Source organism: Vulpes vulpes, chromosome 16 (genome assembly GCF_048418805.1).
Source record: "Vulpes vulpes isolate BD-2025 chromosome 16, VulVul3, whole genome shotgun sequence".
In the NCBI taxonomy this organism is placed as follows: Eukaryota; Metazoa; Chordata; class Mammalia; order Carnivora; family Canidae; genus Vulpes; species Vulpes vulpes.
Window position 1 is genome coordinate 54,144,912 of NC_132795.1, and position 26,827 is coordinate 54,171,738.

Genomic DNA, 26,827 nt, shown 5'->3' on the forward strand with positions numbered 1-26,827 from the left:
GTCTTAAACATTTTTTTACAAAAATCTTTAGGTAGGCTCCACACTCAAAGTGGGGCTCGAAGTCACAACCCCGAGATCAAGAATCATATGCTCCGGGATCCCTGGGTGGCGCAGCGGTTTGGCGCCTGCCTTTGGCCCAGGGCGCGATCCTGGAGAGCCGGGATCGAATCCCACATCGGGCTCCCGGTGCATGGAGCCTGCTTCTCCCTCTGCCTGTGTCTCTGCCTCTCTCTCTCTCTCTCTCTGTGACTATCATAAATAAATAAAATTAAAAAAAAAAAAAAAAAAGAATCATATGCTCCACTGACTGAGCCAGGCAGGTGCCCCGTAAAATGGCCATTTTTTCTTTTAAAGATTTTATTTATTTATTCATGAGAGACACAGAAAGAGAAAGGCAGAGACACAGGCAGAGGGAGGAGCAGGCTCCTTGCAGGGAGCCTGGTGTGGGACTCGATCCCAGGACTCCAGGATCACACCCTGAGCCAAAGGTAAGCACTTAACTACTGAGCCACCCAGGAATCCCTAAAATGGCCATTTTAAAAAGCCCACCTGGCCAGCCTGTCTCCAGACTCTACATGAGTGCTTTTCCCCTTTGAAACAAAATTAGGGATGGTTCCTGGTCCCTGAAGCCACAGCGACCCCGGGCACTTCATGGCCCTGAGCACTACGGGCTGCCACGTGGGGAGGCAGGACCTGCAAACAGGCAGCTCGGGGCCACAGGGGGCAGCAGGCACCACCACTCTGCACCCAGAGGGAGCAGGGGGCAAAGGGTGAAGGCAGGGCACTGCTGCGGGACCAGGTGAATTCGTCGCCGGCTCTGCCCAGGGGTACACCTTCTTCTGCCCCCATACCCGATGAAAGCCCCCGGGGACCCAGGCCAGCCTTGAGCAGGGGGCCCGGGGATGCTCACGCTGAGTGAACCTTGCCAGTGGCTGCCCCCTCGTATGTAATGTATCCTTTAATTGTGAGGTCCACCGTGGCCACAGACAGGAAACTCGGCCCATGGAGGAAAGGAACATCCCCGGAATTCTACCCTGGGACCCCACACCTAGTCCTGACACTTTTTCCTTTTTATATAATTGCCGTCAGGGGCTCCCTGCTTGGGAACTCTTCTCCCGAGCCATTCCCCGTCTTTTAGCATCTGTACCACACTTTTCCTCGTCCCTACAGCTTCTGCTCTGGTATCTGTCCTTCCTCAACACATGGTGCGGTGAGCAGGCAGGTCACTCTCGGGGGACGGAAGAGGAAACGAGGGCACAGAGAGATTAGGTGACTTGGCCGAGGGTACCCAGCCAGTGGCACAGGGGTGCCTGTGATGTCCCTCGGGCTCCTAGGCCACAACACACACGGACAGGGGAGGAGGACAGAAAAGACAGTCCCACGATTCTCATCTCAAAATATTTAATCTTGTCTTGAAAAGGACACATTCCCGACTTCCCTCCCAGCCACATCACTCCAGCCCACCAGCAGCGACACATTCGCACGCACACACGCACATAAGGCCAATGGGCTACAGTCTGCCTCTGCCCTCTCTGGTGGGGAAGGAGGGGCTTCTCCTTGCCTCTTTCCCCCAACAAGGGTAAAGGGGAGAGGGGCCCGCTGGAATGCCGGCTCCCAGGGGAGGACGCAGAGCCCCACACACTCTATCACATGCACTTAGAAAAATAAAACCAAGTGGTGTTCTGGCATCCCCAACACCGTAAGAGAGCAATATCCACCTGGAAGTCATCTTTGCCATTTTCTAGAAAAATTTATTGCACTTAATGAACAGATGTTAAAGGAGCTCTGGGGTGGGGCTTTGCCACGAAAACCAGGGGCTCTTTGCCCTTTGTATTACCGGGAGCAGAGCTCCCAGGGTCACGGACAGAGCGCTGCCCAGCACAAACGGGCCTTCCTCTGCTGGTTCCCAGGCCTGCCACCCCGCCTCCGGCTGGAGGACCATATTAGCTGCCTGCCCAGGGCCACTGCAGCCCCCCGCAGCAGGGCGATGCTTACCCAGTCAAGGGTCAGTGCCCAATGCCCTCCCCAACCTCAGGGCCAGGACAGACAGCCCCTTCCTTTGGCCACGGGTAAGAGTTACCCAGGTCCTCCACGAGGTGCTAGCCATCATGAAAGCTCTCTCTAAATATATATATATTTCTATATCTAGATATACATTATATGTATATTCTTCCAACATTCTAGTTCATTCATGATTTGTCTATTCTGAGGTTGCAATGAGGCTACCATGGAGCTGAAGACGGGGAGCTCAGGAAGGTATGCGCCTCCCAAGCAATCACAAACTCACAGAAAGCCACCTCTGCTGGCTTCCCTAGCCTCCAGCGCTCCGTAGACGATGTCAAAGGTCTGAGCACAGGAGCCTCACTCTTTGGCTGTCAGCCCCAAGGAGGGAGTCAAGGAGACTCCCAATTCCTGACGGATACTGAGCAGGGAGCAGCCCTCTCCTGCTCCAAGCACCCGATTCTTAGGCCTGGGAAGGAGACACGCTTTCTCTGAGCGGTCCTCTTCCCCCAAATGTCCACTTCCGTGGACCCCTCCTTCCTATCCCCGCCAGGCTCCTGACTCAAAGGAGCTCTTCTGAAAGACGCCGGCAGCTACTCTCTTTCCAAGTAAGCACTTTGGGAAGGAACCAGACAGCCACTGCCTGGCAGGGAGGAAAAGGAGGGCACTGGGCAGGCAGAAGGTGAGACAGAGGAAAGACATCAGGCCATCATTCCACCGCTCAAGGGGGGACGTGAACACTAACCAGAGAGCAGATGTCCATCCTTAAAACAAAACAAAACACAACACAAACCATATACTTTCTGACCAAAGAAAAGGAAGAGCTTTTAAGCTGGAGGCTCTTCTACCAATTACAAAATGAAAACTGCCCTCTTGGTGGGTAGCCAGACCAGAGAGAGTGTGTCCGGGCAGGCAAGCTGCCCGGGGCAGGACACAGACATGCCAGATGCAACGGCCCTGTTGTGGTTACAATAGAGTTAGAGTGAATATGGGTTTTATAGAACCACGAAGTCAAAATCAGGAGGGAGGGGGTGGCCTCCCTTGGCCTCAGGGACCCTTGTCAAGTACCCTGGAAGGGCAGGTGTGCAGGTCCCTGGAGGGCCGTGGCATTCCCCTGGGGAGTGGCCCATGGCTGGTACATGGTGTCCCCCGGTCTTAACATCTGTTATGAAAAGTCTTTCAGGGTCAGGGCACAGGACTTGGAGCCACCACTTTAAATAAAGCCAGTGGTAAGCCCGACAAAGTGCGCCTGTCACCTCTGACCCCTCTTTACCACAGGCTACCCGCCCTGAGCAAATAAATACACCTATCTCCAGGTGCCCCGGCTGACCAGAGTGAACAGAGGGTCCCACGGCTTTCCTCAATGAATCTTCCAGGTACAGCAAAAGGATGACTGAGTCCGCTGACACGAGAAAGGAACAGCTGTGAGATAGAGGAGCCACAGCTGCGAAGACCTCTTCCCTCCACATCATACCACAGCCAGCTTGTGTGGGTGGCCGGTGCCTCCTGGGACACAGACCAAGGGGCCCCTTGCCCGAGTGGATGGCCCAAGAGCTGAGCTGTGAGCCCTGAGACCCCCAAGTCCCGCAGACTGACACTCCTGGCAGCTCACACAGGGGAGGGATCCTGAAATAAGAACTGGGAAGCCCTCTTCTGCTTTTAGGGAAAGTGGGCTCTGGCCTGGCCCACACTGGAGAGCAGAGCAAGAAAAAAGGGGAACTTCTTGGGAAACATGCCCCAGCTCTCCGCCCACAATGTACGGGGTCGTGGAGGCTGGTTTTCTAAACACCATGCGGAAGGTGCATCCTGGCTCCAGGAAGTTAAGCTTCCTAGGCGAGAAGGGGGGGGGGGGGGTTCCTTTTAAATCCAAGATCTGAGAGTGGTCACTGGGTGAAAAGAAACAGCAGGCTCCAAGGCCCAGTGTGGTGGGACAAGTAAGTCTCAGGTGGCCTCCATGAGTGGCCTGGAGAAGAGATGAAAAGGCCTCCCTCTGCACTGTGGTCAAGACTCGGAGACCAGCCGCCTGGGAGTCCCTCCTCCAAAGCAGATGAAAAATGGAGAGAGCCCACCGCCAGGGCCGCATCCCTGGCTTCCAGGCCTCAGAACCACAGGAGAAAAGGGGTGTGGGAGCTAAGAACAGCCGGGTGCGCTTCTGCTGTGGGCCCCAGACCCACACCCCATCCCAGGCCGAGTGGAGACCCTGCTCCCATGGCCTGGCCCTGGGGGGACACTGTGGAGGAGCTGCTTTGTCTTTCTACCTTTGAGGGAGATGGGAACGGATGTTTCTCTCAAAGACTTTCTGGGGAGGGTGAGGTGGGTGACTGACGCACCCCACCTGGAAATGCGCCCCACTACCTGAGAAGACGTTGGGCGACAAGGATCACGACTCATTCTGTGGAGACAGGCTCAATGGCCCAGGCCGGAGACTGAGGGAGAGTCAGGGAAGCCCGAGCCCCTGGTGAAAGGAGATCTGTACCCCAGAGGTCCCCTTCCGATTCAACTGGGACATCCAAGAATAGAAACTAAGGCTGATTCACCCGTCTACGTAGATTCTCTCGCATCCCCACGGGTGAGGAGGCTGGCCCCCCAGAGAAGTCGCCACGTGCGCTGGCCATGTGATAATGAAGCTTGAACGTGAACGCTCCTGGAGCAGGTGTGCCACCGTTCGACCATGACGAGTCATAAGTCTCCACGCGTGTGTGGGGTTTCAGGGAGCCCCCAGGCAGAGGTCTGAGGTGCAGGCAGCGCTGCCCGAGCAGGGGACACGGGTTACAAGGGCCCGTACTTGGTCTCATACTTGGACACGATGGTCTTACACTTGCCCACCTCCTTGCGCAGCTCAGCCACCTCCGTCCGCAGCGCCGTGTTCTCCTTCTCCAGGAAGGCTGCCCTGATGGTGATCTGGTTCTCCTTCAGGCGCCGGGCATCCCGGGACCGTTTGGCTGCTACATTGTTCTTCTTGCGTCTCGTCCAGTACTTTTCATCCTGTGGGGAAGTGTCCTTTGTGGGTTTCTCCTTGTTCCCCATGAGGGAACCCAACCCTTCCCTTCCTGCCAGCATTCCGCACCCCAGATTCCTCTTAAAACTCCATCTGGTGCAGCCAGCCAAAAGCTTGGACCCCAGGGAAGGAGCCACATGTGCCAAGGACACTGAAGGGCCCTAATCTTTACCCAGGCATGTGGAAGAAGCAAAGCCCTTGGGCAGTATATGCGGTGGAGGGAAGAGGACTCATGGTCACTGGTTCTGGGCTACTTCAACATAAAGCACTATCGCCTTGCCTCACTTCGACATTTTGGTTGTGGCTAAGGGCCCGCATCCTGCATCCAGTTCCCTGAGTTTAAATCTTGGCTGGAACTGTGTGAGTCTCTTAGCCTCTCATCTTTACGATGCGGGATAATAACAGTGACTCTGTCACGGAGCTGTCTGAGGGTTAAACAAGTTACCATGTATGAGGGGCCTATAGGCAGCACCTGGCACATGGTACAGACCACACAAACATCTACCATTTTCACTGTCATTGCTACTGAAGGCTCAGAAGCCTCTGGAGAGACAGGTGTGGTTATTTCCATGTTACAGATGAGAAATCTGAGGCCTCGTAAGCTCTTGGTGGCAAAGTGGAGTTTGAACCCAGGCCTGCCAGATTCCAAAGCTTGGATGAAATATGTTCCTTTTGAATTTTTTATAAGAAAGGATGGAAAGATTTTTGTAAAATCCTCTTCTCCCTCCCACTCTCTGAGTTCCTACAAGAGCACCAGCTTGAAAGCTGCCTTCTCCTCCCTGGGGATGGCAACATACAACTATCTTTTGTCCTTCAAAGCAAGGGCTTGTTCAACGCCAGTTCCCGTGGCCTAGTGAGCTCTGGCCCGAAGGCTGGGCCAAAGCCAGGAAGTGGGAACATCAACACAGTGGTGGCCGGGAAGAAAAGACAGAAGCTACAGGGAGTCGCACTGGGGCCAAATGTTACCTGACTCTCTTTCTTTCTACCAACTGCTGCAGGATATGGCTCCGCACGCTGAACTCATGCCTTTCTAAATGGTGTCCCCAAGGAGACAGGGTCCTCCACATGAAATTAAATGGGAGGAAGCACAACCCCTTGGCTCTTGAACTGATGCTGTACCTTTATTTATAACACATAGCAGGTTACCTTCTGCTCATCGGGGACAAAGACCTTCTTGGCCTTTTTGATCATGGGCTGGGGCTTCAGGTCCTCCTCTGCAAACTTGTGCTTCCGAGGGTTGAAGAGCTCCCCACCAGGGACACTGGAGAGGACCAGGTCAGCAGGGTCAGGATTGAAGTTCACATCTACCTCCACACAGTTGGGGTCAATGGGACTAGGTGTCTCCCTCTCCTTTTCCAGGGAGGATTCTGAAAGACACAGAGGCAGATGGTCCCAAAGCAGCTCACTGGACAGCAAAGACACGTCTCACACACCTGGACACCTGCTTCAACCTCAAGGTTGCACCAGCCATTGCCACTTGGAGGGAAGAAAAACTGCAACAGCCTTAGCCCCCAAGCTGGCATAAGTGATTCACTTCAACAACACAAATACAGAAAGAATTCTGTCCATTAGGAACAAAATGCTCAAAAGGAAACAGAGGCCCTTGAAAAAGACAGGATTTTCCGATTGTCTCCCTTCCCCCAGAAATGTTAAGCAAAACATTAAATCATTATACCCCCTAACTTCCTGTGGTTTCAAGTTCTCAAATAATGAGAAACAGCTGAATTCCTCTATGAACTATTATGGGCTAGGGACCCAGACTGAATGAAATGGCTTCCATTTTTGAGTCCCTCAAGACATTATTGGTCACAGCGTTCATTCAGTCTTAGGACAACTCTGAAAGGCAGACAGGTGTTAACCTTATTTTATAGATGAAGAAACTGAGGCTCAGAGAAATAGCCTGGTTTTCCCAGGGTCACACAGATGGTAAGTGACTGAAGTACAATTTGAGTCTGGGTCTGCTTGACTCTGAATCCTTTCTACCCCTTCCGACTGCCACTTTATAGTGGACATTGGATTAGAGGCACTTTCAGAATGCAAAGGTTGTGCATTATTAGAGATAAGTTATAAAAAAAAAAAAAACACCATCATACCTTTGGCCTACTCATTCAATGCTACTGATAGGAGTACACAAACTCTTAAGTCAACAGATATTTGCTAAATATCTACCACATGCCAGGTACTGTCTTTGCAAAGACAAAGCACTGCACAAAACAAGTAAAAATCCTAGCCTTCATGGAATGTTATTCTAGCGGGGGAAGGCTGACATTACACAAGATAAATTAAAAATATCTATAAAAGTGTTGGATGCCATGTGGCTATTTGGGAGGAGAACATTTCAAAAAGAGTGAACAGCAAGTGTACCAGGATGTACACAGGCAAGCAGTGGTGTGTTCAAGAAACAGAAATGCAGCCGATGTAGCTGAAGTGAAAGGATGGGAGGAAAGAGTAATAGGACAGCTCCAGAACATAAAATACAGGGCTTTTAATCCCCAGAAAGCAGTGGTTTTCAACAGGGGATGATTCTGTCCCACAGGAGACACATGGCCACACAAGGAAAGGGGGCATGTTCCTCTGACATCTAGTAGGTAGAAGCCAAGAATACTGTTAAACATCCTCTAATGCACAGGACAGTCCCTCCCTCTACCCCAACAAAAAAATTATCTGGTCCAAATGTCAATAGTCCCAGTGATTTGGACTTTTGCCCTGAGATGGGAGAAGCCACTGGAGGGTTCTGAGTGAAAGTGTGACATGATAGGTTTTCTCCGGATCATGTGCATAAACTCAGTGGATCCTATGAGAGGGGGCTAATTACAAAAAGGGCTGGCCATCAGAAGAGTGAATGACCAGGGACCAATGTGGTAACTGTGGGAGTACCGCAGCTGCCAAACCCTACACCCGCAAGACAAACAGCCAGGATGCCAAAGCCTGACAACTAGGACTCCCACACTTTGCAGGGAGGAGCAGACATGGCTGCAACCACTTTGTACACTATGTGGTGGAAACTACAAAGGCTGAAGGCATACGTGTCTAATGACCCAGCCCCATGGAAACACACAGACGTATTTACCAAAAGACATGCACATAAACGATCATGGCAGTGCTGTGCATAACCCAAAACTAGAAATGCCCCAAATGCCCATCAACCATAGAATGGACAAACATGGTATGATTGATCATATAATGGAATCACTCAAGCAACGAAAATGAACAAACTGCTACAGGCACATTATAAATTTCCTCACAAATTTGAGGAAAAGAAGCTGGACAGACCATACATACTACTTATGTCTTTTAACAGGAGGAACTGAAAAATTAAGAGACGGAATTTTACTTTCATTTCTACCATGTGTATGATTCTTCAATATAAAACTTACTTTACCTGTATTGTGGTTTTATTTCTGCCAGAGGAGTATTCCATAAGTATGTTTGTTTTTTGTTTTTAAGATTTATTTATTCACGAGAGACACACACAGAGAGAGAGAGAGGGAGGGAGAGAGAGAGAGAGAGATGCAGAGACACAGGCAGAGGGAGAAGCAGGCTCCATGCAGGGAGCCCAACATGGGACTTGATCTTGGGTCTCCAGGATCACCCCTGGGCCGAAGGTGGTGCTACACCGCTGGACCACCAGGGCTGCCCTGTTTTTGTTTTTTGTTTTTTTATAAGTGTTGTTTTTTTCCTACTAAACATGATATTTCCTATTTATTTGTTCATTCATTCATTCATTCATTCATTCATTCATTCGAGACACAGAGAAAGAGAGAGAGGCAGAAACACAGGCAGAGGGAGAAGCAGGCTCCACGCAAGGAGCCTGATATGGGACTTGATCCCGGGTCTCCAGGATCAGGCCCCAGGATGAAGGCAGCGCTAAACCGCTGAGCTACCTGGGCTGCCCCATAAGTATGTTTTCTAAATATATTTTGTCAGTGTAAAGTGATTCATATGCCCCTATAATTTATATGTATATTATAAAGCTAGCTATAGGTACTGATAAATGTCAGACCTTAAACATAATTACAATAGGCAAAAACAAACATCATACATAATACACATACATATACAATTAATATATAATGCCGGGATCCCTGGGTGGCGCAGCGGTTTGGCGCCTGCCTTTGGCCCAGGGCGCGATCCTGGAGACCCAGGATCGAATCCCACGTCAGGCTCCCGGTGCATGGAGCCTGCTTCTCCCTCTGCCTGTGTCTCTGCCTCTCTCTCTCTCTCTGTGACTATCATAAAATAAAAAAATAAAAATAAAAATATTAAAAAAATATATATAATGCCAAGCATCTTTGGTGATGGAAATAACGATAGTGATGGCCTCTGGGTAGTAATGACTGAATTGGCGTCACAAAGCATTTCTGGGATACCAACCGTGTTCTATATCCTGATTTATGTGGTAGTTACATGGGTGGGTTCACTTTGTGAGGATTCATCGAGTTGTGATATGGGCACTTCTGTATGCCATGGTTTATTAAGAAGGCTTACTTAGAAACAAAATTGGGGCAGATGGGTGACTGACTCAGTTGGCTGAACTTCTGACTCTTGGTTTCGGCTCAGGTCATGATCTCAGGGTCCTGGGATGGAGCCCCATGTCAGGTTCTGTGCTCAGCTCAGAGTCTGCATGATAGTCCCTCTTTCCCTTTCCCTCTGCCCCTCCCCTCCTCACTCTCTCTCTAAAATAAATCTTAAAACAATAACAACAAATCAAAGGAAAATGCCACTGAGACTGCCTAAGGTATAAAATGAAGACTCATTTCCAGCTCTGCCCCCTAGCCATACATGGGCCCAGCCTTCTAGGACAATCTAATGGGCACAAAAATGAACTGCCTTCAGGCAGCCCAGGTGGCTCAGTGGTTTAGCGCCGCCTTCAGCCCAGGGCCTGATCCTGGAAACCTGGGATCAACTCCCACATTGCACTCCCAGCATGGAGCCTGCTTCTCCCTCTGCCTGTGTCTCTGCCTCTCTCTCATGAATAAATAAAAAATCTTAAAAAAAAAAAACAAACAAAAAAATGAACTGCCTTCAAACAAGAATTCACCTGGAATCAGCGGAAGCCTCTACATCTCATCAGTTTACAAGAGAAAAACAAGGGGCAGAGGAACATGTACTATAGGGCTACAGTCAGAAAAATCTAGCACTTGCAAAACTCTACAGACCAATGATCAGTTTCTTCAACAAATAAATTGGAAAAAAAAAAAAAAAAAAAAAGAAGGGACCCTATAGATAACAAAAGATTTAAGAGACAAAACTAAATGAAATCTGTGGATCTTGTTTGGATCCTGATTCAAACAAACAGTAAAAGAGTAACTTTTTTTTAAAGATTTATTTGAGAGAGAGAGAATGAGTACATGTGCATGTGTGTGCATGTGTGCACAGGAGAGGAGCAGAGAGAGAATATTTATTTATTTATTTATTTACTTATTTATTTATTTATTTTTCAGAGAGAGAATCTCAAGCAGACTCCTTGATGAGCAAGGAGCCCAATGTGGGGCTTGATCTCATGACCCTGAGATTATGACCTGAGCCAAAATCAAGAGTCAGACACTTATCCAATTGAGCTCCCCAGGTGTCCCTCTAAACAGTAACATTTCTGAGACAACTTTTTGGGAATTGGAATGCTGATGGATATACTGTCAACTTTTTATGTAAAATCGGTATTTTTGTTATGTTTTTTAGAAGAACCTTTAAATTTTACAGACATATTAAAATACGTACAGATGAGGGGGCAGCCCTGGTGGCTCAGTGGTTTAGCGCTGCCTTCAGCCCAGGGTGTGATCCTGGAGACCTGGGATGGAGTCCCACATCAGGCTCCCTGCTTGGAGCCTGCTTCTCCCTCTGCCTATGTCTCTGCCTCTGTCTCTTTCTCTCTCTGTGTGTATCTCTCATGAATAAATAAATAAAATCTTAAAAAAAAAATACGTACAGATGAAATGATATAGTATCTAGAATTTGATTTTAAATAACCAGGTGAGAAAATGGAAGAAGTTATGGAAAACAAGACTGATTATGAATTAAGAATAAAAAAAAAAAAAAAAAAGTAAGAAAATAAAATAAATAAAAATAGAGCATGAGAATTCCTTGGGTGTGGGTCCCCTGGGTTCCACACCAATTCCTGGGATCCTTCATGGGAGCCATCAGCTTGTATGCCTGTAACTGAGCCTGCAAAAAACTTTGTAGGGCTCTCTGAGACAGCAGCCATGCCTCCTCTGAAGGGTTCATGTCCAAGCAGCATGAAAACCAACTAACCAACCAACCAACCGACCGACCCACCCACCCACCTACCTCAAGAGGTAGAACAGAAAAAGAACAAGAGGATAAAGGAAGTGTCCTGAAGATGATGATGGTCCTGGCAGCAAGAATGCCTTGCTCAGGCCAGTGCCTAAGCAGTATCTGGCTTTGGAGTCAGGCATCCTGACTTCGAGTGCTGCCTCCACCACCTAGCAGTTGTGTGACCTTGGGCAAGTTACTTCTAATTTCCTCAGGTATAAAACAGGTATGAGAGTATCAATGTTACAAGGTTCTTGTCAGGATTATGTATTAATGCCTGGCATGCAGTAGGTTCTAAACAGATGTTACCTGGTATTATTATTATTATTGTTACTACTGCCTGAGCTTCCCAATAAGCTGTGGCAAAGTGCATGCAGACACAAAGGGCAGTGTGCTGAGGAAAAGCAGCCTGGGATTTCTATCCTGTAAAGCCTCAGACTGGAAGGGCTCACTCCACTGTCCCAGCCATCTGCAGCACACCAACCTACAGAAAGGCCCAGACTGCGCTGATGTGGCTGCTATTTTTGTCTCCAGCCTCAGGGGACTGTGCTCAAGGGTGAGGAGCCAAGAATTTCTCCATGCTGCAGGACCACCAGGACCTCTGAGAGAAAGGCTTCACTGGGTGTGTGAGGGCCCTCTGGATGGGCCAGGTGGCCAGGCACCCACCTGTGCTGGACGCGGTTTCAGAGGCCTGAAAGACGGCAGTGGAGGAGGATGGAGGAGATGCCGTGGAAGAGCTGGCTGACTCCTTCCCTTCCAGCTCGGCCACAGGCAGCAGCAGGTTCTGGGCCAGGTGGGTGGGGCTGGCGGGGATGCCATTCTCCAGCAGGAACTCATCCAGGTCCATGTACTCCAGGTGGAAAGACTCGCCATCATAAGGGATGGTCTTGTCCCAGATGGGCGGCATGAGGGACGCTGAGACCGCCATGGTGCTGGCTGCCGCGGCCTCGTCTTCCTCCAGCTTCTCCTTCCCTTTTTCTTTATCTGCAGACACAAAATCTGTGATGAGACACCACACCAGAGGGTAATTCAACCTCAGGAGGTAAGCAGTGGGCCTCTCGGGCCTGACTCTTTTCCATCTGAGCCCTGACCCGTCCCAGCAATTTCAAGAGCCTGCTCTGCTCTCCAGTTAAAACCTGTTGTTTGTCCCAGGCCCACTGGTCTCCTTCAGCGGTGGCAGCGTGGCCTCACCCATGGCTGGGCTTCCCAGAATGTTCTCCACAAGTTCTAGGGCCTGATGTGGTCCCAGGATTAATTCAGAATAGGCTGTGGGATTGGCATCTGCAGGAGAGAGGCTGCAGGGAGGAAATGGAGTTTCTGCTATCTTAGTAATATTTTAGGAAAGGATATTTTAGGATTCCTCGGGCCAAGAACTTTTGTGTTCTTCTGTCCTGTTCCCTCCAGCGAAGCTTCTCCACAGCAACCCAGCCTAGGGCTTGAATCTCAGCTGTGGCACCCACTTGCTATGTGTGATTTTAATCTCTCCCAGCCTCAGTGTCCTTCATTGTACATGAGAACAAAGCAACCTCTTTGGTGAAAATTAGAGATAACATTTTTTTAAAAAACATTTTTAAAAAAGATTTATTTATTTATTCATGATAGACATAGAGAGAGAGAGAAAGAGGCAGAGACACAGGAGGAGAGAGAAGCAGGCTCCATGCCGGGAGCCTGACGTGGGACTCCAGGATTGCGCCCTGGGCCAAAGGCAGGCGCTAAACCGCTGAGCCACCCAGGGATCCCCCTTTAAAAAACATTTTTATCTTCAAGTAATCTCTACATCCAACGTGGGGCTCGAACTTATAACCCCGAGATCAAGAGTTGTATGCTCCATTGACTCAGCCAGCCGGGCACCCCTAGGGATAGCATTTGAACATCTCCTGTAGGGTTCCTGGCACACAGCAGGCATTCGCTATTACTGTGAGCTCACTGAGGGCAGGGACTACATCTAATTCATTTCTACATCTGAAAGACCACTATGGGAGCAAGCTGAAGGAAACTGTGCATACTGAATGAAAAATGCTGGGTTTGCAAACTGACTCCCTTTAGGTTTATTGGATAGAGAGGGCTTGGAGCTGTCTTTTCAGAACCTATTTCAGAGCAAGCATTTCAAGAACCTTCTATCTCTGAATAAGCAGGGAAGACTGAAGGCAGGTTTTCTGGAAAGAAGGACAGGGCTGGAGCTGAAGTAGAAAAGCTTGTTTAAAAAAAAAAAAAAAAAAAGAAAAGCTTGTTTCCTCCTGCACCCTCCCCCCCCCCCAAGCTTGTTCCCATTCAAAGCAAAACTAATCAATTAGTGGAGACTGGATCCCACCTAATTGTCTCAGCCCAAAAGCTATGCACACAGATACCCAAGAACGGGCAAATTAAGGGGAAAAAAAAGATGAAAGAAATGTGACAAGGTTAGAAGGGAATCAAAGGGAGGCTAATCAGGGAAGTGGGAGATAAAATCATGACAAGTTCATAATGGGCCTTCAAATTGAGGGAGACAACTTTGAACTCTGGATTCTCAAGTGAAAAAGACAAATCAAATATGATTATGTCAGAAATAAACCAGTCATGTGTGTACTCCTAGACCACAGTCAGTCAGAAAAGCAGCCTGTTGGTCCAATAAAAATGAACACACCCAGTGTGTTAAAAAGGTGGAGGTTCTGACAGACAGAATTTGCTCATGCCTTCTAACCTGAGTTGTTGCAACTGCCTTCTGTACCAAGCTTGGATGGGCTGGGAGGGCCAGGTGGCCTCCTTGTTCTACTCCTCTGAGATCTGACTCTACATTCTGTTCAGAAACGACTGTGCCCTATGTTGGATTGGATCATGGGAATCAGAGGAGGCAGGAAAAGGGAAGAGACAGAAAAACAGCCATACTGAAGGACACATACCAATAAGTTCCAGGCTTTACTTGGCATAAGCAATTAAAAACATATTTCTTAAAACATTTTTATTCTTTTTAAAGATTTATTTATTTCATAGAGAAAGAAAGCATGAGTGGGAGGGGCAGACAGAGGGAGAGGGAGAGAGAATCTCAAGCAGACTCCACTCCATGCACTGAGCCCGATGCAGGGCTCAATCTCAGAACCCTGAGATCATGACCTCAGCTGAAACCAAGAGTCAACTGCACCACCCTGGCACCCCTAAATTTATTTTTAAGTAACCTCTATGTCCAACGTGGGGCTTGGACTCAAGATCCCAAGATCAAGAGTTGCACATTCTACTGAGCCAGTCAGGCACCCCAAGAATATTTTAATCAGTGTTTTTATAATTTTTTTATAAATTATAGTCAGAGTTTTAATTATACAAGATGATAAAGGACTAGGCCCATTACTTAGGTCACAGGGATGGACATCAGTGGTTGCCAGTGATAGCGTAAAAAGCACCAGACCAGGCTGAGAGCTGTAAGGCCTAGCTATGTGACCTTGAGGAAGCACCCTCACCTTCTGAGCCTCAGCTTTCCTCATCTGGGGAATGGGAGTAATATCTTATAGGACTGCTATGGAAGACTACATACGATTATGTCAAAGTGCTTTGTAAGCACTGTGCAAATACAAGGTAGAATTATTGTTATAGATGGTGGCTACTTAGTAATCTTGAATAAGAACCTGAGAGATGTGCACACCTGTCCCAGTAGCTCCTCTCATCCCCATCATCTGGAACAAAGCACTGCCTTCCAAACAAAGAAAAGGGTCTGTGCACATGAGGTTCCAAAGCAGAAGGGGAGAGCCTGGCCTTACCTGATGTGCTGAAGCTATTTATAACCCAATAGTGACAGCCATAGAGATGGGAACCTCAGCACACACTCAGAAAAAAAGGAGAAACAGCATTTAAAAAAAAATTAATTCAAGACAGGTAATTCACAGAAGGCTTATTCCTTTCCAAATCCTTGAGCCACACTGATGGTTCTCAGAAATTCAAAGATCTCAGACTGAAAACATACTTCAATGCAGCTAAAACTTCACAATAGGTAGCACTCCTCCTGTGCCCTGAACCTCCGGTTCTCAAAGGCCAAAAAACAGGGCCAAATCTGCTTTCCACACAGGCTCCAGGGACCTTTGTGGCCTAGGAAGCAAGCAGCAGCCCAACCCTGCCACAGTGGCCCCAAAGTCTAGGGTCAGCCCCAACAAACCAGGTGAAGGGCCACAGTGGCCTCGTTCTAACCCTCATCCCCCTACCTGCCTCGCCCCAACCTCCCCCTGGGAGGGCACCTGGCATCCCTTCTCCTGACATCCCTCCCCCACCTCAGCAGCGGAAAATCTCCCGGGTGTACCTAGTAGCTGGGGATACGCACACGCAGGGATGAAGAAGGGTCCTCCTCCCAGGAGCAGGGAAGTCCATATACAAAGACAATCCACCACCGTATGTCAGCGCTTCTCAAACTTTGGTGGACTTTGGAATCACAGAGGTGGGGTGCTCCTTCAAATGCAGGTTCCTGTCCCAGCAGCCGCAGACTGGGTGGGCGAAGGGTGGGGCCCAGGAACCAGCATTTTAAACTAGCATCCCCAGTGATCCTGCTGCAGGCATCCCCAGGGAAGGCGCCCTGGAGCGTCCGCTAAGAGGCTGCTACGACCCCCATCAGCCTCCTCAGTAACCCCTACACGCCGCGCGCGCCCTGAGGCGGCCCCAACGAACCTCCTCACCGCGACCCCCACCTCACCTCTCCCTCCTGCCCCTTCCCCGCCAACCTCCATCTGACCTAGCCTCTCGCTAGCCACCCCGACCTTCTCTCCCCAACCCCCTCGCCTCGCCCTCCGCGGCCCTCCGCAGGACGGCTACACCCTGACCTCCGACCTCCCCGGCCCCGCCCTCGCAAGGCCCCGCCCCTGCAGAAACCCCGCCCCCGGGCGCGCGCGGACCCCCTCCCCTCACCGAGGCGCGCCTCCCGCGGGGGGTTCTCCATCAGCTTCTTCAGGACCAGCGGGAAGGAGCCCGGCAGGCCCCTCTCCCCAGCTGCGCGCCCCGGCCCGGGGCCCGGCCCCGCCTGCGGCTCCACAGGCGGCTTCTTTCCGCCGCCCGCGTCCGACATCGTGCCCCGCGCTCTGCTCGCGCGCCTCGCCTCCCCCGCCCGCCCCCCGAGATGGGCCAGAGCCGTGCGACCCGCAGCAGCTGCCGACACGGGCAGCTACTGCGCAAGCGCCCAGCAGCACCCCCACCTCCCTCCATCCCTACCCCGCCTGCGGACTGGCGCTGGCATATTAATTATTCATGAGACCATGCCAGCGTCCCCGGATCGCGGCTTCGGATTGGCCCATCCTGCAAGGAGGGCAGGCGCAGCCTTCCGGGCCGTGATTGGCTCGGCCGCCGGGGTTAGCGCGGCACGTGTGGGGCCAGGTGAGGAGCGACGCCGGAGGCCCCGCCCCATCCGCCTCTGTGTCACCTGATTGGCGCCTGCTGGAATCGGTGTCATGGGGCCTCTTCGGCCGCAGCCCCTTATCCTCAACCCGTGGTTGCACCTTCGCTTCCCTCTTCACAACCCCCGCCCTCCTCCCAGACCACCGCAGCCGTTCCCCCTTCCCTCTCATCGCAATCTCGCCACCTCCTGACGCGCCACTGAAGGAAGCTGGGCTGGGCGAGGCCGGGCCGGCCGGGGGAGCCTATCAAGTGGCCGGCTCGGGCCTCGCGTCCGTCCCCCCGTGGGTCACGTGGAGCCGCAGCCGAGTCTAGTAGCGGGGGGAGGGGGAAGAGGCGGAAGGCGCGGTGCAGCCAATGGAGGGCGGGGGCGGGGTCCGGGGCGGTGCACGAGGCGTAGCACGTGCGGGGCTGCGGAGGGGAGCGGAGCGGAGGGGAGGGGAGGGGAGGGGCGGGGCGGGCCTTTCTGTTCCGGGGACTCTGCCCAGGGTCGTGGGACGGGAACGCGAAAACCTGGCGCGCGCCCCTCCTCCCCCACGACCCAGAGGTTGGCTGAGGCCAGGGCCGCAGACGGCGACCTGCCCTGCCCGTAGGGCTGGCTGGCCTGGCCGCGGCTGCGGGGCAGGGGGGCGGGGGGGTGTCAGGTTCCCCACGGATCCGGGTGCTGTGCGGGTGTGGCGGCCAGATAAACACTAGCGTGGAGGGCGCGCTCTTGAGGCCCGCGGGTGGCGAGAGAGGGGCTGCCGTGCGCCGGGGCCGGGGCCACGCTTCCGTCCTCCCCTTCACCAGCTTGTGACCTTGGGAAAGTCCAGTGGCTTCACTAGCGCCTGCTTCCTCATCCATAAAATTAAGGGGTTGGGCTCCTCTGTAAAATCCTAAACAGCTCTGCAAGTCCTGTACCTCACTAGGACTTTCCTTTCCTTTTCCTAGAGAAAAGCGAAACAAAACACAATTTCTTTTCGCAGGGTACCGATTACACCCTTTGCGGGAGAACCTCCTCTTAAAACACGAATAGTCCCTGAGAATTCCTCAGGGGACAGTCGAAGTGTAAAATGTGAGCGGGTACACACACGTGGAGACGGTAGAGCGCCCAGAACTTTGTCCCTCATTAGAGCACAAATTACACTCTACTTTGCACCCAAGCTGTGCTGGACTCTCGCGGCCTCTAAACTCCCCTGGGGGCGGGGGAAGGGGTGGGGGGCTTGGCCTGTTGATCCGGTTTCTCACCAATGAGCCTGGGGCTTCCAGTAGCCAGGCTGGGGAGCGGCAGAGTACAGGCTTTGGTGCACAGAATAGGTTCCGTTCGCCAACACCCGCCTAGCTGAAAGCTGGCCAGCTGATGCAATCAGGATTTTGCTGGAAGTTGAGGAGGAAAAAGAAGTGGGGCCCCTGAGCAAACCTGGGAAGCAAGAGTTTTGAAGGGATTCTGGGGGAATGGTTGGGCCAGGGACATGGCATCTGGCTCCAAATTCAAGTTCTCAATTGCCACACACGTGACGCTTTGGTCACCTTCTGGCTCGTACCTCCAGCCAATGGCTTCACATCTCCAGGCCTCCTTTACTGGTATATCAAATGGAGGTAGGGCGGCAGGGTCTATCTTGTGGGGCTTCCAGAAGCCAATGCACTGGACAATTGTAAATGTGCAACAAATGGTAGTCTTCATAATTTTACTAAACATGGCGACAAACCCACTGCTCGGTGTATGCTGATTCTCTGTTTAGTAGAAACACTAAGCTGCGCACAGATTTGTTGCGTTGTGGACTTGTTGGTGGGAGTTACGTATGTGGTTAAACAAAGATATCTTAGGGGGACTCCTGGATGGCTCACTTGGTAGAGCATGGGACTCTTGATCTCAAGGTTGTGAGTTCCAGCACCACACTGGATGTAGAGATTACTTAAAAATAAAATCTTAGGGGTGCCCAGGTGGCTCAGTAGGTTAAGCATCTGCCTTGGGCTCAGGTCATGATCTCAGGGTCTTGGGATTGAGTCCTAGGATGAAGTCCCCACATCACACTCCCTGCTCAGCAGGGAGTTTTGGGGATGTCTGGGGGCTCAGTGCTTGAGCACCTGCCTTCGGCCCAGGGCATGATCCTGGAGTCCCAGGATCGAGTCCCACATTGGGCTCCCTGCATAGATCCTGCTTCTCTCTCTGCCTTTGTCTCTGCCTCTCTCTCTGTGTGTCTCTCATGAATAAATAAATAAAATCTTAAAAAAAAAAAAAAAAAGGCTGGTTTGGCGGCGGAGAGACTTGTTGCGTTAGTTAAGTGTCTTATTTTCATGGCTACCGTGACATTATTGAAGGGGTAAAAAAAATAAAACAATTTTCAAGGTATTAGAGGAGGATTTGTGATCATTTAACAATGGAAAGTTGTAACATTTGTCTATAACAAGGGTGGATGTAGTAAGGAGTAAAGATTCAGATATCTTTGTAAGCTACAGTTATCCAAAAGGCATAATGCCAGCTCTACTTACCACTCAGCCTGGAGCAACTAACCTAACAGGCAAGCAACACTGGTGAGCAAGACAAGCAGGTTGGAACTTTAAAACTCAGTTTTGATTTCATTCTCTTTTCATGTCCTGACACTCCCCATGTGTGTGTATTGGTTTTTTTTTTTTTTTTTTCTTTTCTCCTGGATAACCACAGGGTAAATGGTGTGTCACAAACACTGTGGGAACATTATAAACATGTTCTCTCGTGCTTGCTTGCAAGCTAGGAGGTTAGCTATGTTGTGCACTGGCAGCGTTCAATAGCACCACCCTGGAGGTGGGGCGAGAGCCATTCCATTCTGGGCTTCCTTCTCTAGCTGACCAGAGAGGAGCCATAGCACCTCTGGCTAGCCTGTCTCCTGTCAATCTGTAAAGTGGGAATAACAGCGTGGCCTCACCTCTTCTGGTGGTGGAGGAATAGATGTTGTGAGAATTAACTGATTTCCATAGGGGTGTGAGCCCTATGAAGAAAAAAGCTCCATAAAAGGACATGTCATTACACAGTTAAGACTTTAAGGTATTGGGACGCCTGGGTGGCTCAGTGGTTGAGCATCTGCCTTTGACTCAAATCATGATCCCGGGATTCTGGGATTAAATCCTGTATCAGGCTCCCCACAGGGAGCCTGCTTCTCCCTCGGCCTATGTCTCTGCCTCTCTTTGTGTCTCTCATGCATAAATAAACACAATCTTAAAAAAAAAAAAAAGACTTTAAAGGTATGAAGTGGGATCTCAGTGTCCTTTAGTGACAGGGTTTCAATGCAGTGACTTTTGAGAGAAGTGTGGTCCAGGGGTGAATTTGTGGGCTTGGGGGCAGGCATGGGTTGGATCTCCTCTCAGCTGCTGACTGGCCACATGGCCTTGGGCCTGTGACTTCTCCTCAGCCTCCTATTTGTCTCTCAGAAACCAGGGTACATATGCATACCTCACAGAGCAGTTGTGAGGATGAGAAGCATGAGAAGCGATCTCAAGCGCCTGCCTGAACAGTATGTGGCATGGAGTGGGTGGGCCTCCACCCTTCCCCTTCATTCAGGTTGTGTCAGGTCAGGAGTAGAATTATTTTGGGAGGCTGGGTTCCAGAGTCAAAGCTACAGCAGAGATATGGATGTGCAGTGTCTGGCTTTAAATTCTCTTTAGTGTTTCAGGAACCTGCTAACCAACCCAAGTTAAAAAGGTAATTAAGGGGGAAAAAAAGGTAATTAAGGGGTGCCTGAGTGGCTCGGTCGGTTAAGGGTCAGATTCTTGATTTCAGCTCAGATCTTCATCTCAGGGTGATGAATTCAAGTCCCTCATTACGCTTCACACTGGGAGTGGAGCCTACTTAGGAAAAAAAAAAAGTACTAAAAAAAACCCAACCCAACTTACTTGAGCATATGCAGAACAAGTGCCTTTTGTTAAACCATTATGCCAATTCAGAGTATTATTATTTAAACTTGAGTTTCAGAGGAGCTAAAACTCCAGCAAGGGAGCCTTTGGCCACAGCGATCCATTTGGCCAATGTTGAGCATCTAGTAGAACAGTACCACTTGCAGTCTTCCGATTTACTGAGCATGGTGTGTGTAAGAGCAGGACAATGAGAAGGCTTCCACGGAGCTCCCACAAAGCCTAGTTGTCTGTGTGCTTTGCCAGTCCCCAATGCAGGAGAGCACAAAACTTGGTTCAGGGTAGTAACTCAGTAAATATTTGTTGGCTCGCTTTGTTGGCAGTGCTGCTAGGAAGGTTGACAAAATCTTTCAGAGCCAAGTCCTATACATTTGGAACATTATTGACATTAAATAACAGTCATTGTGTTGATTCACAGTCGAACGTGGAATAGCAAACATGAGCCATCTTCGATGGCAAGTCCCCCAGCACAAGGCTGGCCAACAACCTACATACCTGTGGCTGCATAGTTCTGGGCTGTGGTTTGTACCTTGGTCTCAGTGTGCTCTAGGGGAGAAGTGGTGGGTGGAGGCTCTTCACTAACTCTTGCCCATCTCTTCAATACGAGTTTCCTGTTTGGCTTGCCTCTTGTCCACCCCGGGGGTTCGGGTTACAGATGGAGCGCTGCCCGAGAGTGCCATTTCCAGAGAAGCCATCACCTCCAGCCTCTGCCACGTCTCAACAGCCACCGACAACCACAGTTTCTCCAGTGAAAGCTGTGCTGATGGTGCAGCCTTAGGGTGTGGGCTCTGGAGTCAGACCATCTGGGTTTAATTCCTACTTTGCTTGCTAACTGTGTGACCTTGGGCAAGTTACTTAACCTCTCTGTGCCTGAATGTCAAAAGCAAACACTTCAGGCACGCCCCTGAGAACAGCACTTGGCACACAGCAAGCGCTTGGTGGAAGTTAACTCAGCCTAATTGCATTTTGGGTTGTCCTGGGAATACCTCATTCCTCCCCACCTGCCACTTCCCCAAGAACAGTGGAGGTGGGCGGGGACTCTCAGGCAGGGTTATGACAGCTCCAGGCTTCTTTATGATCTCCAGGGCCCTGTAAGTTCTCCCCTCTGCAGGTCTCTCCACCTCCCCCCTCTACCTCCTGTCCCCCTTGCTCACTTTCTGCAGCCACAGTGGCCCTTTATTCCTCAAACAGGTGTCTTTTCTGACCCAGAAAAGGGCCTTTGCAGGTGCTGTTCCCTCAGCCTGAAAGTTCTAGGTGTTGCTCACTCTTCCTCCCTCTCTGGACCTCTGCTCCCATGTCACCCCCTCTGAGAGGCTGGCCCTGACCCTCCTCTTTGCTGATTGTCTGTCTCTCCCCACTGGAATGCAAACACCGGTGTGTGTGGGGGGGAGTGTTTGCGTCATTCACCCACCCCCAAACCCATGCCACAAGCATAGCAAACGCTCAATAAGCGATCAGATGACTGAGGAGATCCTGTGGGAATCCTGCGGGAAAGGATGAGCCCGGAGCAGGCCGAGCTGGGTTGGGATCCTTGATAAGTCTGTGGCCTTCCCTTTACCAAGCATCCAACTCCTCATCGTAGAATGGATGATCCTACCTCCCTTGCAAAGCCATTCCACAAATGGTGATGTAAAAGCTCACATTCAGGAAACTGGTTCTTAGGATCAGGATTCATTCCTTGGGCAGCGTCACCTTGGGTCAGGCTCCTAAAGGTGTGAAACCATCTGCGAGGGGCACTCTTAGACACAACTGCCAGTTTCTGGCACTCGGTAAGAATGAATTTATCACATTTCTCTGTGATTGGTGATGGTGGGGAGCAAATAGAAAAGAAAGCTTGAGTCCCTGATGTGGGAGCAAAGAAGAGAGGCTGGTCCACACACTGGCCTGAGGGTAGCTGATTCCTCTAAGTGCATTTCCTCACCATTTAGAGGTGGTAGGATTCAAGGAGCTAACGTGCCCAGTATATAGAAGACCCCCACCCCACCACCGCCTCCTCCTTTTCCCTAAAAGCAAACTCCACAATTTCTCAGTTTCTCTCTGGTTCCGCCAGGCTGGGTGTGGAGGCAACCACATGGATTTTTCCTGAGGCCAAGCTCAGAACAGCCCAGGGTGCATGGAGTCAGGCACGTCCCACTGGGATCCCACCTATTACTCGGCCCTTGCTCTGGCCAGCACAGCTGGTACTGGTGGGTGCAGACAATGGCACCATGCCCCAGGAGCCTCAGCACCCATTTCCAAGGAGACAACCCTGTGTGTGCTCCCACAAACTTGCAAGATCCAGTTCTTTCAAGGAGAATATCCTCGGGAAGGAGAGTCAAAAGAGGGGAATGGAGGGTCAGATTACAAATGTGATGTTGGTGGAAGGAGCATCATGCCAGGCCCAGCTGCTGTCTCTCACGGGAAAACAGTGTAGTGGGGATCCCTGAGTGGCTCAGGGGATCCCTGAGTGGCTCAGTGGTTTGGTGCCTGCCTCTGGCCCAGGGCGTGATGCTGGAGACTCGGGATCGAGTCCCACATCAGGCTCCTGTATGGAGCCTGCTTCTCCCTCTGCCTGTGTCTCTGCCTCTCTCTCTCTCTGTGTCTATCATGAATAAATAAATAAAATCTTAAAAAAAAAAAAAAGAAAGAAAAGAAAACAGTGTAGCACTTCACAGTGTGCAAAGGCTTCTCCATAGGAGAATCCTGGCATGAATACCTGTGAAGCAGGTATTCTTTGTACCTTGTACAGATCGACGGTGGGGGGCCTGTCAAGGATTCCCTGTTGGGTGACCCACAAGGGATTCTAGTCAGAAGCTCCCTGAGGCAGGTACCCTGACTGCCCAGCTCAAAGTAAGGGTCTTGTTAAACCTCTGGGGTGGGGGTGGGGGGGGGTGGGGAGTGTTCATGCCACACAGCTCCCTGGATGCCTGAGAGACCAAAGCTGGCAGGAAAAGGAGGGACTAGCCTCTGAGCACGGCTGAGGCCCCATGGATTGAGGGAAGGATAGGGTATAAAGATCTAACAGTGTGGTTGAGAGAAGCAGGGTCTTTCCAGAGGCTGGAGAAGGAAGTGAGAGAGAGAATGTGCGACTTGGAACAGAATCCCCTCTTGGAAGAGGATCCTCTGGAGAAAGAGCAGGAATGGAAACAAGAAACATCCTGATCCCTCTAGGGATCAGGGACCAGAGACAGAGGGAAACTGAGTCAGGACTCAGGGTACAGACCCACTCTTTTGCTGGATATGAATTTGCCTTCAGGAAAGTCAGTCAAACTGGTGGCCACAGTGAGGGGCCACCAGGCGGCCATGGTGACCTGAAGCTGGGGGTGGGGCTCAAGGCTGGTCAGCTCTGCTAGACAAAGTGCTTGACTAGGGACAGGAAAGAAGTAGAGGTCTGCACAGGCTGGTGGGGGAGGCCCAGGGGCAGCAAGAGGGAGAGAAGCCCCAAGGTTGTATCTGAGGAAGCATCTTCGAACTAGAACATGGAGTGAGAGGCTGCAGGGGAGCAGGGTCTCGTGAGAGCGCACCTGGGATTTCTCACACTCGGCATGGGTTGCGTCTATAATTCCCTCACACTGAACCCAAGATATGCTCTGCACGTGACCCAAAGGTGTGTGGAAGCAGTCACTGGGCTGGAGAAAGTGGAGAGCTTGTAAACAGGCCTCAGGCCCCCATGGAGAAACTACCCCTTTCACACCAAAACAAAGGGTGAGCAGTCCTGGGGGTAGGCCTGCTTTCTGGGGCAGCTGGATGTTTCTCTTGTCTTCCTCCCATTGAAGTCAGATGCCAGGGTCGGGGGAAACAGGGAGAGAGAACTTGTAAAGTACTTGCTACATGACTGCTGGAAATTCTAGTTCTGTATGGGATGTGTGGTCTTTTTACCAAGATATATTGGTTTTCAGGTAGATATGTTTATTTTCATTAAAACTATGGAGAGGATCGCCTGGCTGGCTCAGCAAGTGGAGCATGAGACTTTTGACCTCAGGGTTGTGAGTTTGAGCCCCACGCTGAGTGTTGAGATTACTTAAAAATAAATTCTTAAAAAAAAAAAGATATGGGGAATCTGGGAGCTTTGGAGAATGGTGACGGTGGTTTGGGAGCCATAATGAATGAGGTCTTTGTGGGGTGCACTAACACTGTTAGCTCTTCAACCTTCATCCCCTCATCTGCTCATCGGCATCCATCAGCCCCGTGGGGCCTCATGCTTCTGACCCCCAGTGAGATGCCACATGGGAAATCAATAAGAGGTGGCATGAGACTCTGGTTCATGACCCTTGGACCGACCTAGCCATACCAGACAAACTGATCTTCAGTCTGAACTCGCCAACTCTTGGAAAAGCTCTGCCTGAGAACCTGGGCAAGTCCCCTCAGTGCTGAACCCCGATTTTGCCCACCCATAGGAAGCAAGGGGGACTGCCCAGCAGTTGTGGGGACCAGGGGCCAGCTGGGAGCCAGTGGCCAGCAGTTGCTGCCACATTTCAAAGGCTCTGTGATCCTAGTCCAAGCAGCAGTGCCCTGAGTCGCCCCGATAACCCTTTTCTGTCCAGCTGAGGGCTGTCCCTGCAGAGCTGCTGGCCACCCAGCTGCTCCCTGTGCACACACTGGGCCATCCTGAGACACCCTATCTTCCCCGGGCGCCTCTACCTCTAGCTTTTGGAAAGACTTCTAGCTTCACCCACCCACACAGCCCTTCAGAGATGGCAAGAAAGTCAGCTGTGGCTTCTCTGCCAGGCTTAGTTGAGAGTTTCCTGAAGAGACGGGCTTCTCTGGGTTAGCAGCCGGGGCCTGAGGCTACGCGGGCGTAGGAAATCCTTCTAGGACGCCCGCCTCTGAGAGTGGCCCCGACTGCCCCGGGATTCAAGCCACAGGGTGCGTGGTCTGAGGGGCCTGCGCCCAGAGCTCTGTGGGAGAGCCCACAGGGACCCTGCCCTGAGCTTGGGGAGCCACCTTCCTCCCTCGGGGAAGGGTCTCCTCACTCCCCAGAGGGTGAGGGCAGGGCCTGTGGTGTCTGTCCCCAGGCTTCAGAGTTTGGGAGTGGCTAAGAGTCCTTTGGAAGGAAGTCCTGCGGGGACACCCAGGGCTCTGGTGACAAGACAGATCAGGTGTCAGCACAGCCGGATGAGCAGAGAGGGGTCCCCCAAGGGGGCAGCTGGGAGTCCTAAGTCTGCTCCAGCAGCAGGGGACCAGGGGGCTCCTTTAAAGGCACATGTGGATTCTGAGCAGCGAGGACCTGGGTGTGAGCCCCTGACATCTGAGCACAGAAGAGATTTGGAGAAACGTTTATCAGGAGGGAGTACTCTGAGCAGGCTGGCCCCCAAATCTAGCCACGGGCTTGTTTCTGCAGGCAGGCTCAGGAGGCACCTGGTGCCGGCTGCTGGCCCTGCCCCTCTGTCCACGCCCTCCTCTGCTGGCTCCCGGGCCCCGTGTTTGCCCGTGTATCCTAGGAACCGGGGCTGCGAGCCTGTGGTCCTGTTACATAACAGCTTCCATGCCATGCAGGGGTTCAGCCCTCCAGCGAGCGGGAGCCGAAGCAGGCGAATGGAGGAAAGCCTTTTCTCCAGACACCGGACACTGCCCAGATCTACAGCCTCCACCAGCTGCCGCCACCCCCCACACACAGAGGGAGGGAACTTAACACACAGTCGGCGGCGTTCAGTGCTTCTCCCAGCACAGCGCGCGGGTCCTGCCCATGCCCCACGTGAGCACAGCACCTGTCAGTGGCTGCACGCTGGCCAGGGCTCCCAGAGCCCACAGGCCCAGGAGGCAGCCCCTGAGCTGCAGTGGGGGCTCCCCACTCTCTCCCTCTCTGCACCCAGCCCTCCTCCTGCCCAAGAAGGGGGCCCAGGGCAGACCTCAAGTGGGGAGCTGCCCGTCCCACCACCGTGCCTGTGACTGCCCCCACCCCTCGGGCACAGGGGCGGCCAGTCAACCCAGGCCACCTCCGTTCCTACCTGTCCTCTTCTCTGGCCAAGGCAGAGAGTGCTCCAGCAGGGACTTGAGGACCTCAGGCATGTCCATGGCAGGGGCCACTCCAATCCGGTCACAGCTCGACATGGACGTGGCCCGGCGGGAGGTGCTTGCTCGGGGAGTTCAGAAGCAGCTAGAGAGGCAGGAGCTGGCCCGGGAGCCGCAGGCTCTGGAGGCGGGCGGGGCGGGAGCCCGAGGCAGCCAATGGGCAGTAGGGGCCCCAGCCCACCCGTCCACCCCCGGCTCGGCCGACCGCCAGCTCCGGCTGCAGCCAGGCCTTCCCTTCCCGCTGCCTGGCAGGGCGGGCCTGGCCCTGCGCCAGCCGCAGCACGTGGAGCCACCGCGCCAATCCTCTGACAGAGCCCGGCCTGTTATCTAACTTTGCAAAGGGAAGTTCTCCCCCAGGCT

At 51.8% G+C, this 26,827-nt stretch overlaps 1 protein-coding gene across 3 annotated transcripts; it reads right to left on the reverse strand.

The window, feature by feature from the left end:
- Nucleotides 1-1,384: 1,384 nt before the first annotated feature.
- TEF (TEF transcription factor, PAR bZIP family member) lies at nucleotides 1,385-26,736 on the reverse strand. 3 transcript variants are annotated; one of them, XM_026017442.2, is made up of 4 exons: nucleotides 26,404-26,736; nucleotides 11,936-12,253; nucleotides 6,146-6,366; nucleotides 1,385-4,986 (listed from the first exon to the last, which is right to left on the reverse strand). In XM_026017442.2, the coding sequence occupies exons 1-4, from the start codon at nucleotides 26,504-26,506 to the stop codon at nucleotides 4,771-4,773; spliced, it is 858 nt and encodes a 285-aa protein (XP_025873227.1). In that variant the 5' UTR covers nucleotides 26,507-26,736; the 3' UTR covers nucleotides 1,385-4,770. The 3 variants fall into 3 exon arrangements, with proteins under 3 accessions (XP_025873227.1, XP_025873226.1, XP_025873225.1); XM_026017441.2 differs by lacking the exon at nucleotides 26,404-26,736 and adding an exon at nucleotides 16,638-16,912; XM_026017440.2 differs by lacking the exon at nucleotides 26,404-26,736 and adding an exon at nucleotides 16,130-16,376.
- Between the last annotated feature and the right edge of the window lie 91 nt (nucleotides 26,737-26,827).

Bases quoted from the DNA above. Each gene is read 5' to 3' on its own strand.
- TEF (XM_026017440.2), bottom strand. From the start codon at position 16,286: ATGTCGGACGCGGGCGGCGGAAAGAAGCCGCCTGTGGAGCCGCAGGCG. The intron at 12,254-16,129 runs GTGAGGGGAGGG...TTGTGTCTGCAG, and splicing joins CCCGCGGGAGGCGCGCCTCG to ATAAAGAAAAAGGGAAGGAG. The intron at 6,367-11,935 runs GTGGGTGCCTGG...TGTGTCTTTCAG, and splicing joins TGAAACCGCGTCCAGCACAG to AATCCTCCCTGGAAAAGGAG.